The following is a 21,070-nucleotide window of genomic DNA, read 5'->3' as shown; positions in this document are numbered from 1 at the left end:
TGCAAGTCATCACTGATATTGCACCATCTTTCACAGATCATGTAGGAATGACCCACCCTTTTCTTATGCTTTGCTTCTATTAAGCAGTACCTTTTTACATTTAAATTGCTTTGTTTAGTTTCTATTAAGGCAGTGAAAAGTGGTTATATGTCTTAGTCTCCACTGAACCCATTGGAATGGAGGGTAGGGCAAATTTTCTTGGCAGATCAAAGCATCCGATTCAGTCTTTCAGTGCTGAAATTAAGAAACATCCCTTCAATTATAACAGGTGACATTTGACCTGCACAGCTTTTAGCATGGGTATTTTGGAAGAGGAGTTTAAAGTAACATAAACAATGCGTTATTAAGGAGCCTGACTATCTTTTCCTATGCTTGTCATAGGAAGGCCGACTTTTAGTTATAATATCTATGACTTAGGTGGGTGTTGAATTCTTCATGAATCAATTTTTCTAAGTGGTTCAAGGTCCTGCAAATAGTGAGGGAGCAAGAAGGAGATCTATTCTTGTTCATAATGGACTCTGATGATTATTGTGTGCATAAGGCTTAAGGTGACTTATCTTCCTTATATGGGATAGATTTTTTTATGAGTTTAAGGCTTTGATAATGTGAAAATATATTTAATTGTATTTGATGAATTAACTGATGAATTACTTAGATGGGAAATGATTAATGGGACCACAGGACTTATTGAAAATCATTGCAGAATATAAATATACCATATACTGTATATTTTTCACAAAAAAGAAAACACTATTGCTTCTCTGAATATAACAGGTATAGCTGAAGAAAATAACTGCTGTCCAGTATTAAAACAAAATTATGTAGCAAACCCTGACCCCAAAAGAATTGTTAAAAATAGCTTAAATTTGTTTTGAATGTTTGCCTTAAGGACAGATAGGGAAAGATACTACAGTAATTCCAAACCATTATTCGTTGCAGATATAAACATGGCTGGAGAACCGAAGCCCAACAGACCAAAAGGACTAAAGAGAACAGCATCTGCCTTGTACAGGTAGGGTTGCTGAGGATTTTACCAGGGCTATTCACCACACCTGTATTTAATCATGCATGATGGCAGCCTATCAGAGGCTACTATCCTAGGCTGCAGCCATCAGAATTCTTCAGCAGCCTAGTGAGAAATAGGCCTGATACCTTTTGACCCCCAGAATTGTTGAAGGCAAACCTGGAAAACATGTAAGCCTAGACCAGGGGTGTCAAACTCACGATGACACATTGTCACATGACTTACCACAACTTTTCCCCCTTTGCTAAAATAGGGGTGGGCGTGGCCAGCGCATAACACATGTGGGCCACGAGTTTGACACCCCTGGTCTAGACTTTTGGTAAATAAATGGGTCTTTGAGCAAGGTTGCATGCAGTTGGCAAAGGCAATGAAGTTCAAACAGCAGCAAATGGCATGTGGCAGGAGTTTGGAAGTGAAAATTAGGAGAAGGGAATGAAAGAGGAAAAGGATTAAGCAAAAAGTAGGACTTTCTGACAACAGAAGGGGCAATTAGTGTCAGATTTGAATAGAGTAGGACAGAAGGATGATGCTATCAATGCAATTGGAAGAGTAACATGACGGTCATAGAATACTAAATTTATCAAGAAATAGATAAATAGTAGAAGGAAGTGGAAAGTGTTGAGACAGATATTAGAGATGGTGATGGCAGAAAAGAGATTGGAATAGATTGTTTATCCAGAAATAGATTGAACATTATGGAAGATGACACAATCATCGGCAGCAAGCAAAATGAGAAATCAGCTGAGGGGTAGAATTTAGCAGAGACCTTAAAAAAGAAGCAACAAAACTTAGCATCATTGAAAAGTGACAGGCAGAAATCTGAGGCTTCAGGAAGCTGATCTGGATCATAAGACAAGAGCAGTAGAGAAGCATGTAAATAGATAAGTCAGCCAATTCTTGTTCTCTCCAGGTATGTAACATTACAAGTGAAATATAATGCATGGAAGCAATAAGCCATGGAAGGGAATAAGAGTGATGGATAGTTAATGGCAAAGAAGACCTGCTAATGGTAAACACAAGAAAGGATGTCAAAACGTTAGATTAAATGACTGGATCATCTTGTCTTTCCACCACAACTTTTCCTATCTGATGTCCTCAAAATACTAGAGCAAATGTCAAGCTAGCTGGAAATTCTGAGACTTGAAGTTTAACTGATATAGAAAAAGCAGTATACAGATATTTACATACCCTGTTTTTGGCATCCATTACAGAGTAGAGAATTATTTGTTAACGTAATTGTGATGACAATAGTACAGATTGGTATAAACTAAGGAGCAGATTTTAGGCTGGGTTCTGCCCAATTGTGGTTTTTGCATAATGATAGCCAAATAAAAAACTAAATTATCTTCAACCTAATTCTAGCTACATCACAGTACATGTAAAAACATTTACTGAGGTTTTCATTCTTTGCCCATCACTGTTACTAAACAGCAGTCTTGTCAATATTTTTTTCCATTTTGCTCTTTCATCATATTTATTACTTCAGATAAATATTAGTTGCTCCTCGAGGTAGTTCTACAAAAGGAAAAAGTTCTGAAGATTAAAGGGAAGGCATGTTCTGCCTTGTTTTTATCATCCTTGGGCTTTTTCCTCAGCCCAGGAGGATGTTTGGCTTCATTCTTGTTATGTTCCCTTCACCCAGCTAGACAGACACATCAAACACTTCCATTACTAGAAGCTGAATAAAATGTAATCATGTGTAATAACAAATAATATGGCAAATTGGGACACTTACACAAGTATAGGTTTTACTTACTTTTTAGCAGATCTCATGAACATATCAGCACAACACACTTGCTATAGCCATAGCAACAGGATGAAATGTTTAATGGCATCAAGTGCTACTGTTAAGATATTTATTTTGCTGTGGGCACATCGTACATAATTGCTCTGATCCCTATTTGTTTTGTGATTTAATTTAACTCTACCGTGCCCTACTGAAATTTTAGAGTAAAGGACAATATAGGTCTTACGTAACGTGTTACATGGAACAGGTAATATTCCAGGTGATTTGCATGGATAATTCAGAATTCTTTGATATTTTGAATTCTGGGATTCTAGATGAATAGAAAAGGGGGATTTTTTTCTGATCAAATCCATTCTTGTTCCTGCTGCATTAAAGTGATGACCATAGCCATTGTTTTAAGACTCATGGGTCGATTAAAGTCATCTGTGCTGATGGAGCATTGCATTTTGAACATTTGCCTATCCCTAAAATAATCATTTTGAAGAAATCTGTTTACATTATTTCCTCAGAGAGGATGCTAGCTTGATGTTAGAACAGCATGATTATAGGAGGTAGTTCTCTTACAACCTCTATCTGCTTCCTGTAATTATTGGATGTCCTTGCATTACATATAATCAAACATTTTGCTTAAAAATTGGCCAACCAGGTAATCAGAGGCACCCTTTTGGCAAACTGAAAGGTTTTTAATTTCTCTAGTTGTCTAACAAACTAACAATTGTAATTTTACTAATTGCATTAAGTTTTATGTCATCTTTGATTAAGAGTGATATAACAGTAAATATAAATTGATTGTACTAGTGGATTTTATGGAACAATATAGGAAACTTTGACTCAGCCCTTTGATAAATCCAAGACCTGGTCAAACAATCTATGCTGAAAGATCTTATGTTGGATTCTAATCAAATATCTGCAACTGGCAATGTCATATCTAGCCAAATGGAGTAACTTCAAACTAGGCACAGCATGGTTAGGCTAGAATGAACCTGGATGAAAGAAAGCTGAAAAAACCCAATCAAAATACTTTGGAATAATAAATGGGATGTGAGGGATAATGGCTATCTTTAGAGAGAAATATATTCTCAATTATGCCTTTGCATCCATGTTGAAATGGAAATGTTCTTGCGGACTTTTTTTTTTTTAATTGCAAACCAGTGAGAAAAACATTTATAGTTGAGGATATACACAAGATTTGATTTCTCTATCTCTAGTTAGAGTTAGTAAGTTAGTACCCCAGTTCTAAGTATACTATTTTGGAAGTAAGGTCCAAAATATTTATTTGCATTCCTAGAAGAGTAATTCAGCTAACAAATGATATTCAATCTTCTCAAGATTGAGGATTGCATTTCTCCCAGGAGATCTTGGCAGCCATTATGGGACATCCAGCTAAGAAACAGCACCTAAGAAAAACAGAGGACAGTGGGTAGGACACTGATTGTTTCTCAGACATCTCTTCTTCTCCTTCTCCAGCTCTTCTAAGTAGCAGGCTGCCACAGAAGAGTGAAGTAGCTCTTATTAGAGTTCTGATCTGATTTCCCACATAGGGGCTTTGCAATTAATCTGATGTCACAGAGCATTAGCCTAAAGGTGGCATGCAGCTCTAAGGCTACATGATGATCACTCCTGTCTCAATAGGTAATAAGAGTTAGATTATACTGAGGTGGTGCAGGGGTTAGAATGCAGCACTTCAGGCTACTTCTGCTGATCACCAGCTGCCAGCAGGTTGGCTATACCAGTAACAGCAAGTAAATCTTCCCTGTCTTTCTCCTCCCTTCCCTTCCCCATTCAGGCAGCATCATACATCCATTCTCTCTTCTATTCACCATTTCTCTCTGTGTTCTAAATAAATGCACACTCAGACTCCATTTTTCCATCATTCGTTTCCCATTCTTTTCCTCTGTCGCTTATACACTTTGGCTGGATTTTCATACTACACAAAACACTAAGCCCAGGCTAACACAACTTGATTTCAAAGTTTGCTTAACAAGTTGTATCCGAATATATCAATCAAATTACTGTATAGCTAAAAATGTTGGGCTGGCTCAAAAATCCTGCAGCTCTTCCCCACAATACTAATTATGTGCCATCAAACTGGTGTTGACTCTTAGCATCAATACCTTTATGTATACATCCTTCCTGCCAACCTCTTTAAGGTCAAAGTATCCAACCCATTTTAGCTCATCTGGTATGTTGTATAAATCCAGCCAGTGAGGCACAAACCACAGAACAAGGCTGTTATTCTTAGCAGGGGTGGGTTCTACTTACCTTTACTACCGGTTCGCAACAGGGACACATGTGCACTCTTCTGCACATGTGCAGAAGCTTCTGTGCATGCGCAGAAGCATTCTGATGATGTTGGGGTCAGTGGGCGGAGCCTCCCACCAATTTTACTAGCGGTTCCTTAGAACCGGTGCAAATCGGGAGCAATCCACCACTGATTCTTAGGGATATTTTGACCACACTGATTTGCCCCAGTCTCTTATCTGACATATTCAAGATCTCATGGACTGGAAATTCATAAGACTTATATGGAAATTCTCTGAAGTATTAGACCATTGGGTGAGGATAACAGATGAAGCTGTTAGGCTATTCCCAGTCCTTTGAGTGCCAGCAAATTGACCAACCTTGTTTCAAGGAGCTGCACTTGTTCTATTTGTCATGTCATTCTGTGAGGCTCTGGAAGGAAATCGATTTCTCTGATACCCCTGCTTCACTTTTTGATACAGTCTCAGAGTAGGAGTAACCAGAAAGCAATTATAGGAATATAGCTAAGAGGAACTCTGTCAGCAAAAAAAAGAAAGCAAGCATTATTCTATCTCATTTGTCAAATGGTAGTTAGCAAGAAAGGAAATGTTCCCTCCCCACAAGCATCAGCATCAAAGAGGTCAGCAGTTAGCCAGGAATCTTATTCAGAGCTCAGATGAAAAAAAGGGTTATTTCTTAATCATTTCAACTAATGAAGAATTAAAGAATAAATAGCAGCAATTATTTGTGGCTAGCTCAAGACTTAGACTTTCTTTCCTTTAGTAATAACCTCCTGCTTATAGACTCAGTAGGGTGGCAGCTTCTAAAAGTGGACCTTAACTTTGGAAAGGAATGCAAGGCTTGCTAGCCTAGATGGGAGGGACCTGTAGCCCTACAGATGGACTGAGGTAAATAGACGGTAGGTAAATTGGGCTGTGTAAAGTACTCTATTCTCCCTTGAGACATTATCTTAGTCCACATTGTGTTGTGGTCCACCAGCGGCCAGCAGAGCTGATAGCAGAGTCGGACAGTGAGGGGATTGGGGAGAAACTTGGAGGCCAGGGAAAGCTCAGACGAGGGCTCTGCGTCAGAGGCAGAGAGGGAGTTAGACAGCAGCAAGGCAGAGAAAAGCTGGAGCCCATTCCCAGTGCGCGCATGCGTGGAGCTGCCAGAAGACAAGAACAACTCAGAAAGCAGGGTCGACTTGGGAGTAAAGCCACACCTTGAAGGTGATTGGTCCCTCCCATAGGAAATAAAAGAGGAGCAAACATGGAGTGGGCTTTTGCAGGAAACAATTCATTCGTTCCGTGACTCTGAGAGACTCTGTGCCAAGTTTTGCTTTGTACTGCAGTTGTAAACAAGTACGTGGCAGCTTGCCAAACAAGATAAGGTGTGTTGAGAAATATTCCTTTGAAAAACTGTTTGGACAAACCTTGCTGACTGTGAATGAATGTAATTCAAAGTCAGGTAAAGAAAAGAGGTTTTGCCAGGACCAATTCCTGCTTCCTGCTTGTTAAGGGAGCCTAGGTCAGAACACAGTGTTAAAATAATCTGATTCAACCTATAAGAGCCCTGGTGACGCAGCAGACTAAAGCATTGTTATTAACATCAGCTGCCTGCAATTACTGCAAGTTCAAATCTCACCAGGCTCAAGATTGACTCAGCCTTTCATCCTTTCTAAGGTAGGTAAAATGAGGACCCAGATTGTGGGGGCAATAAACTGACTTTGTATAAATATACAAAAGTATGAAGGCTATTGCTTAACACATTGTAAGCCGCCCTGAGTCTCCAGAGAAGGGCGTCATATAAATCAAAATTTTTAAAAAATGAACAAAATTGTTTGTTTATTTTTCTGCCTTGAATTTTGCCCTGGCATGTGCAACATTCATATAGAGTCTCTTTTGAACATCCAGGTAAAAGCTAGATGACTGCCCTGAAATAACACTTGGAAGGGGAGTTTTACTTGGAAAGAAGATTTTGAGGCTATGTTGAAGTTTACGTGCAAAGTTGCACAAGGCCTTAAAATAAACTAATAGCATGGAGAAAGAACAGCTGAACAAATATGGCATAGCAGTCCCTGGAAATATAATACAGGATATTTTGGGGCATGATTGTCTTTATTATAACAATGATAAAATCTCATCTGACTTGTCTGGAAAGAAATTTGAACACTAAGAATAGCAAACAAGCAACGTAAGAATAGCAAACAAGCAAAGCAGGACTGTCGGTGGGAGGGGCAGATATGGTGGGAGCAGGGGGCCACATCGTGTTGTGGGGGCACGTGCCCGCTGTCTCCAAGCAGTGACGTGCTCCGGCCCCCAATGCTCACCTCGTTCCCTGGGTTGTTCAGAGTCTCAGAGCCCCGGTCTTAGGCTGATGCTATGCAATGCCAGGTCCGTGGTTAACAAAGCCCCCTCATCTGTGAGCTGATTCAGGAGGGGGAAGCGGACCTGGCGGGTATTACAGAGACCTGGTTGGGCCAGGAGGGGGGGTCCCCCTCATTGAGATGTGCCCACCGGGTTTCCGCGCATTTCATCAGCCGAGGGCCCAGGGTAGGGGTGGGGGAGTGGCGGTTATTGTAAAGAAAGGCCTCGATCCTAGGTGTTAAGGATATTGTTGTTGTTTTACCAACCAGCAGAGTAAATGCACAAGGAAACATTGCTGAGAGCAATGAATAAGAGATATGCAAACTGGTTTATCAAAAACTTACTTTATAGTAGAAAAACAGTCTCATAGTCTTTAAACAAATTCCAAGTCTTTGGTTGAATTTTTCTTCTAATTTCTTTATAACTGTAGCCTTATTCACTTAATAATACTATTTGACATCGCTTTCTGGGTGACCAGTCAATTCTTTAATTTTATTACATTTTACAAGCTCACTAAATGAAAGAACACAAAAAAAGCCTAACCAACTTGATAGCAATCACATAACACACTGACAAATGTCCTCCTCTCAGTTTCAATACATGACATCAATAACTGAATCCTACTGTGATCTGATTGGCTCATTGCCAAAACAAGATGACACCTGACTGGCTCTCTAAACACTCATGCTCATTGGCTACAATCAGATGAAGGAAAGCTACCTGATATCAACCTAAGCAAGTTGTGCTTCCTTTTTCTAGTTATTTGGCTATAACTTTTCATAGAATACAGATAATTGAGCAAACTTTGTTACATTACATTCTTGATTAAATTATCTTTCCATTGATATATAATTTTATGATATTACTCCCCAAAAAAGTAATGCTATTTATACACTTGCTAAAAACTGCTAGAAATACACTTTTCCCAAAAGGTTTCCACAATTTTGGACTACTGTAAATAATCTGTGCAGAAACCACATAGAACGTAGGGTGGCCTCTAATTCAATACCTATCTGAAATGTTAGAACTCCTGCAGTTCAGTGCAGTCAATACTGAACTGGAAAGAACAAAACAAAATTGTACAATATTCTGATATATTCAGAATAAAATCAACATCCTTCTTCAAAGCTCTTGATTGAAAAAATAAATGAAAAGGTGGTATAAACAGGAATTTCATCTGAAGACTCAAGCCATTTGCAGATCCCAAAAATTTGTTGCTAGGATCGATTGAAATAGAATTTACGGGCAATTATGTCTATCTACCAATAATATATTATTATTTCTTCCATCTGAGAAGGTCCGGATAGAATAGAATAGAATTCTTTATTGGCCAAGTGTGATTGGACACACAAGGAATTTGTCTTGGTGCATATGCTCTCAGTGTACATAAAATAAATTGTGAGACTATTCTATTTTATTGTAATAGCCACCCAACAAGTTATTTGTTGGGTTTATGCACACTAAGCCCAGTTTACCTATGTTTTATAGGAGAAATAACAGTTGACTGAATTTGCTCAATACCCAAAGCCAAAACCAAACAAACCACATTATAATGGAAAAACATGTAAACCCAATGCACTGAAGTCACCAACTGAGTCCTCCTTCATTCAGCCCAGCCTTATACAGGAGACTCTCTGCACTCATCAACTATAGAGTGTTTCCTTTGATGGAGATACTGAGCTTTAAATCTCTCTTGGGCTTTATTGTCTTGAAATGTCATGTTCATGTCACCAAGTCAACGGTGTCAAGCCAAAATTAAAATTTTCACTTTTAAGCTGACCTTTCCAACAAATGTGTTGCTAACTACACTTCTTTTTACTAGGAAATGTCAGAGCTTTCAATTTCTATGATTTGCCAGCTGGATTTCTGTTTAAAGTTTTCTTCTAGGAAGAGTTGCAATAATATACTTTCATTACTGTGTGTAAAATACCCCTCTTGGAAGTGAAAAAGAAATGGTGGGCTATTAAGTCACCCACTGGCACTGACACAGTAGTTGTAGCATCTGAACCAATTCTTGACAGGTGCTATTGCTAAAATATACAAACACACAACGGTGGAAGAGCAAGCTGCTTAGAAAAATTTCAGGCACCTGTGCTGCCTGCCTCCCCTCTAAGGCTTTCTACAGCCTCAGCAGGGTAGCATTGGCTATAAAGCAGCAACCTTGAAATAGGTGTGGGAGTTGTGTTTTGGAAGCTCTGCTCCACATCTTCCCCACTCTTATTGTTTTAATCATTTAGTGGTGTTGGACTCTTGACAACTATATAGGCAAGTGCTCTCTATGCTACCTTGTCAAACATAGCTTCTTTCGATAGTTGGAGGTTCAACATGTGTGTATTTGCCTTTGTAACACTTATAGGGAGATATAAACATCTATTGTCTAATTTAATGCTTTTGTAGCTCTTTTGAGTCTAGGTCAATCTAATTGGATACAATTTTAAGAAAGAATCTGTGATATCCCAATCTACCATTTTTTTGGCTAGATCAGAATTCCCATCTGCTACCCATTTATCTTTTAGTAACCAAACAATAATTCGGTTCACACATAAATCCATGGATCGTGAATAAGTATTATGAGCTTGGTTCACCTATCACACAGAGTGAAAAATGTGCAGATTGTATATATTTGTACAATTTGTATGTTTTTATTGTATGTGAGCCAGATGAAGTCTTGCCAGTTGAGATTCTGCATATCATTGTAACATCAATAAGAACCTGTGTCATAATGAAAATCCATTGTTTGTTTGTTTTTTATTACATGATTTTCTGCAGATGCTGCCAAATGCCTTGTTGTGTCCTAAAACAAAAATAACAGTAAATCTGAGTTCTTTGTGATATAGTTTTACTTCTCTGAATATATATTATCCAGAACTCCTGGTTTCCTTCCAGATCTATGAGACTGAATTCTGCTACTTCACAGATGTTGCCTCAAAAAAAATAATTGGTGAAGCATAGTACTAATCCTGTTCTTTTTTGTTTTTTGTTGAAAGCAGTGGCTATGACTTTGACTATGATTACTACAGAGATGACTTCTATGACAGGTGAGCAAATAAAAGAAGAATGGTGCTGTCACATTGATTGCTTTTTACGTTTATTTTAAATAGAGTGAACATAAGGGAACACTTTCATAATGTTTGTGCAAAGCAAATTTAGATTGCTTATATCTTCTACCCTGCCATGGTTTTATTTGAATGGCTGCTTCACTTTTCTAAATATGTTGCTCTTGGTTCTATGGATGTAAAGATTAAACGACTGAAAACTTGGATACAGGTAGTCCTTGACTTATGACCAGTCGCTTACTGACATTTGAAGTTACAACATGCCTCCCTGGGAATATTTAATGACCTGGTTCCAAAGTTCTGACAACTGGAGCCCACCTCCACCCACCCTGCAGTCATATGATTGCATGTTGGGTGCTTGGCAACTATCCCACATTTATGGCCAGTTGCAGCATCCCACAGTCACGTGACTGTATCTTATGAAAACTGGCATTTACTTCCGGGTTTTGGCAAAACTGTCCTATAGCCAGTTTGATCTACTCTAGTGGTTAAGGCACCAGACTAGAAGGTGGGCCAGGGATTGTTATTGTGGGGAAAATATGGAAGGTATGTTGGATACATTCGCCACCTTTTTTGTAAAAATAATAAAGGGGAGATGCAAATAAATAAAAATAGCAAACCATTGTTTCGCTTAATGTCATAGTTATCGTTTGACGATTGCTGCAAGAAAGGTATAAAATTGAGTCAATCACAATGGTGATTACAACCATTGAGACTTACAAACCATGATTGGAGGCTCTATTATAGTTGTAGGCTGAGAACTACCTGTAATTGTTGAAAACTAAAAGTGAAAATATAAACTTCAAAACCTACATTTTTAAAAATAAAGCTTTAAAGCACCCTATGCAGAAGTAAGTTCCAGTGAGTTTAATATGGTTTACTTACAGTCCCATTACAAGATATCCTTGATCTTATTAATTAATGTAGGGTTCTGGTATGTTAAAATACTAATTGCAAATTTATACAATTTTGATACAATTTTGTCAAAATAAAATTAAGTTATACAATATAAAAATGTAACTGTTAGAGAAAGTTAAATTAGTGAGACATAACACACACATATTTTTTGGGTATTTTGGCTTATTTCTATGCCAGGACAGGGCACCTCCAAACATTTTTTCCAGTTTGACAAGATAACAGCATGGTTATAATAAACTTTAGTAACTCTTGGTTTAGAATCTGTGATAGAAATATAATGGCCCTTTGTGTGTTTTCATGGTAAGGATTCCATTCCTCTAACAAATTACCAGACAGACCTTCCAGATGGGTTCTTATCCAAAGATTGAAATGAAATGATCAAAACACATGCCTTGAATTTCTTCACTATGTACAGCTATGGTATTAAAGAAATACCTTACAGTTTTTCTGTTAAGGGGACTGCTCCTCTGCGATGCTAGCATTCTATGGATATCCATGAGGAATCCTTGACTTTTTCATTTACTTTCCATTGGTTGTTTGCATTTCCCAAAAACAACCTGCCCTGTAAGAAATGCTGTAGGAGACCTCCTCCACAGGGTTCCAGCCAACTATGCTATCTGTCAGAGGACTTCATGATTGAGATTATTGGAGCGGCAAAACCCTAGAAGGGTTACCAAAAAAATCTTTTTGCTGTCATGACAGAGATGTCTGTTTTGCAGCCCAGATATAGCAGGCTTGTCATTTTACCACTGTCACTTGACTAGCCACTCAATAGCCCCATTCTAAAAGCATCAAACATGCTCAGTGTCCATTGGAGTCTCTTGCATCACCCTTTGTAGGTAGCAATACAGACAGTTTTCTTGTTGTCTAGAAAATTGAGTTCAGCTGAATAATCCCAGAGGCTGTCTTGTTTCTTCCTTTCCATTTCTAAGAAAAACCAAGATGTCTGAGCATTTGTACGATACAGTTTGTTTCCAAAAGATTAACATTTGTTGTTGTTGTCATTTTTAAATTAAAGTAGAAGTGCCTAGTTGGCAGCAGTAAAAAAGGGGTTTAAGCAGCCATGAGGTATATAAAAAGAACTTTATTTTAACTTTTTAAAATGGAGGGTTGTGTTTTTTTTTTTTACGTGAACGAAAAGCAAACTTTTGAACTAGTAGCAGATGGAGCATAAAGGTGGAACCACAAAATCCCCCTGAGGTTACTAAATCAATCTCTGTTGAATCTGAGAAGAGCACTTGGTGCATTTAAAGTTCAGCTTCAAAGTCCAGATCTATATATTTTTATTACAGTTGGCTTTCAGGTGTTTGCTCTCTACCAAAGTGAGACATGTTTTTCAATAGGTCTTTCACTTCTCATCACCTCAACCTCTTTAGCTCTGTTAAAAGACCTTGGTAATTAGGGCTGAGATGGATCCAGACTCAATTGCTTAAGCAATTGTGTTTTTTTTCCTGCCTGAATATAAATTAATATAAAGATTATTGGCTGCATCTTAGGAAAAAGTTTTGTGTCCTGTTTTAAGGAATGAGTAGGCACCAAGTGGGGGGATGGGGGGGGAAGATGCTAAGATAGGACAGCAGAATAATTGCCTTGGATGATCTGTTCTAATATCCTGGAGATTTGCCTAAGGAATTCTCAAATATGAAACACTGAAGTATTTTTAAAAATGAATTAATGGTAACAATATTGCTGTTAAAGCAACCTATTAAATAACTTCTCTGAGAGTTGTCAGCATTAACTTGCAGGATAATGGTTGAACAATGCATCTCCTCAGTAGTTTAATGATCAACTGTAATCTCTGATGGGCTTTATTGCCCAGGCAAGAACAGATGGCTGGAATGGATGAAGTCTTAGCTCCCTCTAGAGGGCATCAATGGTTTTCAACTCTTGATCAGAAATACCGTATTTGCTAAATGTATCTGGCTGGAATCACTATAGGAAAGCATTTCTTCTGCTTCTGTATAGACTCTTTGAGTATCGAGGAAGAGTCTCTCCCATACCCAGGATGGTTCCCGTGAAGCGGCCACGAGTCACCATCCCTTTAGTACGACGTGTCAAAGCAACTATCCCGGTCAAGCTCTTTGCCAGATCTGCTGCTCTTGTGAACAGCTCCGCCAAATTAAAATGTAAGTTTCATGATCCTTGTGCAGAGGTAATGTTTATAATGGTTTCAGACTTGCCTTTGAAACAAAACGCACAAGGGCAGACATACATTGCAAACATAATTGTGTTTTATGTATTGCAAAACATTGATTTGATTTGATTCTCGAATTTATTGCAGTAGCTGCTTCTTATATACAGGTAGACATTTGAAGTTATGATGGACCTTATCTTGGAGCCACTTATGACCCAGTTTCAAAGTTCTGATGTTCACACACCCATCCCAGTCATTGAATTTTGGGCACTCAACAAGGACATATTTATGAATATTTACAGCTTTCCACCATTACATGACCATGTTTTATGACAGTTTTGCCCAAAAACCCATTTACTTCCATTTCCGGCAAAATGCACTTGTACTAGAACCATTGGTTTACTTAATGAGTGCAGCAGCTAGTTTATGAACACTGCATTCACTTAACCATTGCCAAAAAGGTTGTGAAATCGGTTTTACAACCATCATGACTTACAACTATAATGGGGGGGGGTGTCTCTATTATGGTCCTAAGTCAATGATTACCTTGACTTAGGCTGCTTACAACAATTTTTTTATTTATTAAATTTATTGGCCGCCCATCTTCCCGCAGGGTAACAATAAGACACAAATATGACAGTACAAGCAATACAATTAAAATCAGAATTAAAATTGGAATCATTAAATCAATTATTACTTCAAAGCTTGGTAGAAAATGCATTGTTGCCAGTTTCCTAAACCTTAGGAAGGTGCAGGCGAACACATTCTCCCTGGAAAGAGTTTTCCACCATTTGGGAACCACAGATAAGGATCTCCTGTGAACCATATAGCTAAGTTTCTGTAATGAGCTGTAAGAATAAACTTGACAAAGAGGAGGAACAGCCACAGTGAAGGCAATGTCAGATAAGATAAAATCTGAGTATAAAGCAGGAATGGAATTTGAGAAAATATCTGACTTGACCTTCCCTAGTTCTCCTTCTGGTAAACATAGGGAGTGGAAAGGCACACTCAGAGTTGCAAGATTCTGTTTCTGTAATCCTGTAATAAAAGTAGTTTTAGTATTCATGACTATAGCTTTCAAGTCTGGTCTAACTCAAAAGGCTGGTATCAATCATGCAACTCTTAATGCTCTCTTTCTAGAGAAGCAGAAGATCCTGCTTTGGACTTTGAACTTGGGTTTCTCTTTATGTGATTGTTGCCTGGGTTGTGGCTTCCTGCTGTTCCTCAAGGTTATTCTCACAAGCCATTACAGGACATCTTTAAAAGGGCCTCACCTGCTAATTTATCTAACTAGGTAGGTTCATACTGTAGTAGGAGAAGCAGTCTTTTTGTTAGAACTGCAAAGGTGGAAATGCCCACTTATGCTAGTATTTTTCAACTTTGGCAACTTTGAAAAATGTGGACATCAACTTCCAGAACTCCCAAGTCAGGATGTTAAAGTCAAGACATCTTAAAACTGCCAGGGCTGTGAAACACCGATTTAAAACATTACCAAAACTGAGCAATGTTCCTGGGAGTCAGATAGTAAGTAGTGGTAGAATTAGGTTGATTAACTTTCTGGTTGTCCATGACAAAAAATTAACTACATGACTAAAATATTTTTAGTACCATCTTCCAGACAAAGACCCAACTGAAATGGGTCCAAATAATAAGCTTCAACCAAAGGCATTTGAAGCTGTGAGGGCAGCACTTTCTTAATCACCTTATCTATGAATGGAAGATTTGAGAATGGCTCATAATTAAGAGACCTTTCAGGTCAAGGAAAGGCTTTATTTTTAGTAAAAGATCTTAGAACTGTTTCTTTAAGCAGGTTGGAATACTTTTCATACTCAATGAGGTATACATTATCTCCCCTAACCATGGAGTCTGTGGCAACCTGGTTAGTTGATCAGGATAGGCAAGGGTAGAACAAGCTGATAATGACCTCTCCGTGCCTGTGAATTAAAATGAATCTATATAAAGAGGAGAATGGTTGATTTTTTAAATTTGTTAATATCATACTTTTCTGCCCTCAGGGGAATAGTTGTAAAAATACAATCAAAATATATTATAAACAGTGACAATAAGAAATAAATGGAGCATTAAAAATAAACATACTCATCACGGAAGAAAGGGAAAAAATACATCAAGCCAAGTACTTGGTGAAAGATAAAATATTTGAAACACACAATAGAATGAGCCAGCTTGGTCTCCTTAGCAAGACAGTTTAGCTAATGTTCTGTCAGTGCTTTTTACCACAAAAACTGGCTGCCAATGAGATATAATTGTTTGGTAACTACAGCCAGAAACATCTGAATTCAAACTGTCACTGAATAATAAAAGACTAAATGGCTGGAGGAAAGAATACATGCCCTTGGCTGAGCTTTTTACAAAAAAAAGGTAATGCTCAAATTATCATCTCTGTTCTAATATTGAACTAATCCTTCATCTAATGAACTTCTTTTGACCTGTAATGCATCATTCATGCACCAGATTTTTTGGAAATAAAAATAGGAAAATATTCCTTTCCTAAGAAAGTAAAACATTCCAGTGAAATCAGTATACTCAGCTTTGCCAACATGGAAGACTGAGTGAAAGTTATAGGAAGGCTGGGAAGTAAATAAATAAATAAATATTTAATAAATAAATAAATAAAAATTTCTATTCTGCCCTTCTCCTGAAGGACTCAGGGCGGTGTACAGCCTATTAAAAGCACAAAGACAAACATCAATTAAAAATAATTAAAATTATTAAATAATTTCAGCTCAGATTTAAAACCCCAAAAATTTAAAACACCCAATTTAAAATCATTACATTGATAGCCCGGCCTGGTGGAACAGCAGGATCTTGAGGGCACAGCAAAATACACGGAGGTCGGAGATCTTATGCATTTCCGGAGGCAGTTCATTCCACAGGGCAGGGGAAGTTCATCCCACAGAGAAGGCCCTCCCTCTGGGTGTCGCCAGCCGACATAACTTGGCCGATGGCACCCTGAGGAGACCCTCTCTGTGGGAGCGGACTGGCTGGTGGGAGGCTATTGGCGGCAGAAGTCGGTCTCAAAGGTACCTGGGTCCTATGCCATGGAGCGCTTTAAAGGTGGTGACCAACACCTTGAATCGCATCCGGAAGACCACTGGGAGCCAGTGCAGCTCGCGCAGGAGGGGTGTCACGTGGGCATAACCACCTACGCGGCCGCATTCTGAACCAGTTGGAGTCTCCGAGTGCACTTCAAGAGGAGCCCCATGTAGAGAGCATTACAGTAGTCCAGCCAGGAGGTGACAAGGGCATGAGTGACCGTGCGCAAGGTGTCCCGGTCCAGAAAGGGCTGCAACTGGCAAATCAGGTGAACCTGATAAAAAGCCCCCCTGGCCACGGCCGTCATATGCTTTTTTAAAGACAGCCGTGTGTCCAGGAGGACACCCAGATTGCGAGCCCTCTCTATGGGGGGCAGAGATTCACCCCCAATAGTCAGCGATGGCACCAGCTGACTATATCAGGACGCCAAAAGCCACAGCCACTCGGTCTTGGAAGGGTTGAGTCTGAGCCTATTTCTCCCCATCCAGACCCGCACAGCCTCCAGGCAGCAAGACATCACATCAAGGGCATCGTTGGGGTGGTCTGGGGTGGAGATGTACAGCTGAGTATCATCACCCCAAAACCACGGATGATCTCACCCAGCGGCTTCACATAAATGTTGAACAGAAGGGGCGAGAGGACTGACCCTTGCGGCACTCCCCATGCGAGGCGCCTCGAGGTCGACCTCTGCCCCCCTGCCAACACAAACTGTGAACGGTCGGAGAGGAAGGAGGAGAACCACCGCAGGACAGTGCCCCCTATTCCTAACCCCCTCAACTGTTGCAGCATGATACCATGGTCGATGGTATCAAAAGCCGCTGAGAGATCTAATAGGACCAGGACAGAGGAGCAACCCCAGTCCCGAGCCCTCCAGAGATCATCCACCAACACGACCAATGCCGTTTCTGTGCTGTACCCCTGCCTGAAGCCCGACTTCATCCAGGTGCCGGGGAAGCTGTCGTGCCACCACACTCTCAACAACCTTCACCACAAAACGAAGGTTGGAGACCAGATGGTAGTTAGCTAATTCAGCCAGGTCCAGGGAAGGCTTCTTGAGGAGGGGCCTCACCACCGCCTCTTTCAAGGCGGCGGGAAAGGCACCCTCACTCAGAGAAGCATTTATAATCCCCTGGAGCCAGCCTCGTGTAACCTCCCGGGAGGCCAGTACCAACCAGGAGGGACACGGGTCCAATAAACACGTGGCAGCACTAATCTTACCCAGAACCCTGTCCCCTGTCAGACTGGATGCAATCTGAGGGAGTCATTCACCTTACAGCAAGAGGTAACTTATGCAGGCATATGCCCCAAATAGCTGATCGGGACCAGTGGTGGGTTGCTACCGATTCGCCCGGGATCGGGCGAACCATTAGTGGCAGCAGCAGGAGGCTCCGCCCACCCACCCGGATGCTTCTGCACAGAAACGTCATGCGTGAGTGAACGAACCGGTAGCAACGGGTTTTGAAACTCGCCTATGATCTGGACACAAGAAGGAAATAGCAGTGGGCTCAGGAAATACAGTTTTGCAAAAAAGAAATATGTTAGTTAAAAAGAGTCCAAGAGGGCAAAAAGAGGGGGGGTGGAGTTTAAAACAGTCTGCATCTGCTCAACAGCTCAGAATCCACTTGACAGGATGGCACAAAAATAAGGAAATAATGTAATGGAGAATCCTAAATAAAGGAGTAGCTACATTGGCCTGTTCATGTGTTTGTTTATCTGTAAGGATCATTTTATCAACTTCTAAGTAGTTATGTAAATTGTAAATTAAGGGGAATTTTTTGTACAAAGTTCAAGGAATGAGGTGAAAGATTCCTCTTTTGTTTGTTGTTGACTCAGAGTTGCAAATTTGTACATCACCAAAGTTGGGAGAATGTGGCAGGAGGTCTTTCTAAGCATTAATAAAGGAATTCTTTGATACCTACAATGTCACCATCTTGCCAGAGTCAATATAGCACAGGGCTTCCAAACCCTTAAGTAGCTGTGCACTAGCATTTAGGTTTTGGTAGTTTGTTCCCATTGATGGTGCACTCTGATGGGAGAAATGGTACCTGCCAAAATTCTCCTGTCTTCTCCTCAGCTATGAAAGGCAAACGAGACCCTGTCCTATACTGAACCCAATAAGCCCTTATTGTGATGGACGCCAAGCAGGACCTGCAACTAAAAGGTATATGTGAAGTATAATTAAATCTCTGCTCAAGCAAATTGCTCATTCGTACCAAACAAACGAATAAGGCTTTCTTCTAACTTTTGTCTTCCAAGTGAAATGCAGTGAACTGCAGACAATTAAAACTGAGCTGACACAGATCAAATCCAACATTGATGCTCTCTTGGGCAGATTGGAGCAGATTGCTGAACAACAGAAAGCACCTACAGGTCAGTTGGCTGATTGCAAATGTCCCTCAATAACACCAAGACACAGTAGGAGTTGAAGTGAATAAAGTCAGTGCCAGGTTCCTAGTACTGGCTGACCTTCCTTTGTTCAGGACAAAGGACCTTTGGTACTTTTTGCAATTACAGTCCAGCTCTGTTCCATTCCTAGGAGCTAGTACAGGTTTTTTTTCTCCATTGTCAACTACAGCACCTATCACCTCCAGCCAGCAAGGGCCAAAGTGAATGATAAGTAATGGTGTTATAATCCAATCTGTCTGTAGGCACCATATTGGGTAAAACTGCATCAGTGTTATTAAATATAAGTGACTGTTTCTAGGCAATCTAAAGTATGGACATATTTCACTGGCATCTATATTATAAAGATCGTAATAGCAGAACAAGACTAAATAGCCCTTGGAAACCTGTGATTTCAAAAAAACTATCAGGCTTCCCATCTGAATTTAAAAGTATTCTGAGGTTCCCCTGCTGATTTTTTGTCCTTGAGAATATATTTTCATTAGTTAGTTGTACTAGTAAAGGAGGAGATACTGATAAGAGATACTGATAGGAATCTGTAGCTCAGCAGATTACATAGACCAAAACCTCTGGACACCATTTCCCTATTCATAGGCTGCAGTTCTCCAGAGATTGGATTCCAATTTCCATCCATCTTAATCAGATGAAGGGAGCCACAATCTAGTTGTATCTGGAAACCTTTCCATCCTTGCTCTATTTCATATATCTAAATGACAGTAAGCCACCTTGATATTTTTTTCTGCCTGTTCCCTGCTATATGCAGTAGTAGATTTAACAAAAAAGAAAGAAAGAAAGAAAGAAAGAAAGAAAGAAAGAAAGAAAGAAAGAAAGAAAGAAAGAAAGAAAGAAAGAAAGAAAGAAACAGAATAGAAACATTCTAAGTGTTTTTCATTTCTTCATCTGGCCCAATTGATTGTATTGTTTCCAAACCATCCCCAGTTTTAATTCATGGACTGCATTCACCAAGGTTAACTTGTTTTTTTCAGTTAACCCTTTTTCTGGTTTTGCATAATGTACTGAACCATAAACTAATCAAATGGCCTGGGTTCACAAAAATATTAAGCCACAATGAAACTAACTAGATTTTTTAATAACGTTAACCAAGTCATATAAACAAAGCCAAGAATTATTTGTGAGACTGAGTTTCTCTAAGCCTGGACTCCGTGATATTAATCTCAGGTTATAGTTTGCAATAAGCACCTATTAAATGATAAAAGGGAAAGAATGAAGTGATATTTCTCTTGGCAACCTTGAAGCGATGTCAGGATCATAGGCTCTGTGAGGACTCTTTTGCAGACATTTCTCCAGGATTTATTCCATTCATTTTTTTTTTCCCTGATAAGATGTTCCTAAGCATTTGAGTCCAGGTACCATTTTAATTTTTCATGATGCTCCCAATGTGACAACATACAGGGACAGTTGGTGAAATTCAATTAGTTTCCAGCTTGGATTCTTGATTATTTAGATATGCTGAGATAAGCCAAATAAAGCCTGCCAATGTAACAGGGTTCTCAAATCACATCGGTATTTTACGATTTGGCTTTTTTTTTTTTTTTTTTTTGCAGAAGTTAGAAAAAAGGCAGATGGAAACAAAAGTGAAATTTCTCAGGAAGACACAGCATCAGAAGCAGACGTGAACACAGAAGAGCCATTAAATGGGGAAGAAGAGGAAGAGGAAGAGGAAGGCCTTGTGCAGGATGATTGTGACGATGAATTGGTAAGATGTAGCAGGAAATCATAGGTTTCACACCCAGGTGATATACTTTGGATTTACATAGTTATATCAGTTCTCAATCTTCAGGGGAAACTAATATTTTTCCCCGTACCGTTAATACATAAAATTATCTCTTAACATTATAATGAATTACAGACGGATCATATCCTTTCCTGTTCATTTGGGGAAAGAAAGTACTTAATGTGTTTATTGATGCTAAAGAATGAGATTTTATCTTTCAAATTTGCATCAGTGAACTGACTCAAAGGTGCTTTTTCAAAAGGCAGCTGGGCCTTCTTTGTTTTTTTCTTGAAGACGTTTCACTTCTCATCCAAGAACCTTCTTCAGAGTTCTTCAGGGAAAAACAAAGAAAATCCAGTTGCCTTTTGCAAAAAAGGATCTTTGGGATAACC

The 21,070-nt window shown here is 39.4% G+C and overlaps 1 protein-coding gene and 1 long non-coding RNA gene across 5 annotated transcripts in view; one reads left to right on the top strand and one right to left on the bottom strand.

Annotated features, from left to right (window-relative positions):
• The window catches only part of RALY (RALY heterogeneous nuclear ribonucleoprotein), a 243,695-nt gene that overhangs the window by 217,785 nt on the left and 4,840 nt on the right, over positions 1-21,070 (top strand). For 2 of the 4 annotated variants that reach the window (XM_034414036.3, XM_087889224.1), the window contains 5 exons: positions 940-1,012; positions 10,369-10,416; positions 13,318-13,478; positions 18,797-18,910; positions 20,509-20,660. In XM_034414036.3, the coding sequence (XP_034269927.1) occupies positions 940-1,012; positions 10,369-10,416; positions 13,318-13,478; positions 18,797-18,910; positions 20,509-20,660 (548 nt within the window). Of the gene's footprint in view, positions 1-939; positions 1,013-10,365; positions 10,417-13,317; positions 13,479-18,796; positions 18,911-20,508; positions 20,661-21,070 lie in introns of all 4 variants that reach the window. The other 2 variants (XM_034414034.3, XM_034414035.3) reach the window with 1 other exon arrangement.
• LOC117663680 (uncharacterized) lies at positions 4,032-8,053 on the bottom strand. Its single transcript, XR_004590788.3, has 3 exons — positions 7,723-8,053; positions 5,393-5,548; positions 4,032-4,168 (listed from the first exon to the last, which is right to left on the bottom strand). It is a non-coding gene; the product is annotated as an uncharacterized LOC117663680 (long non-coding RNA).

This window comes from Pantherophis guttatus, chromosome 3 (assembly GCF_059756535.1).
Source record: "Pantherophis guttatus breed Tessera chromosome 3, ASM5975653v1, whole genome shotgun sequence".
In the NCBI taxonomy this organism is placed as follows: domain Eukaryota; kingdom Metazoa; phylum Chordata; class Lepidosauria; order Squamata; family Colubridae; genus Pantherophis; species Pantherophis guttatus.
This window is presented reverse-complemented; position numbering and strand designations above follow the sequence as displayed.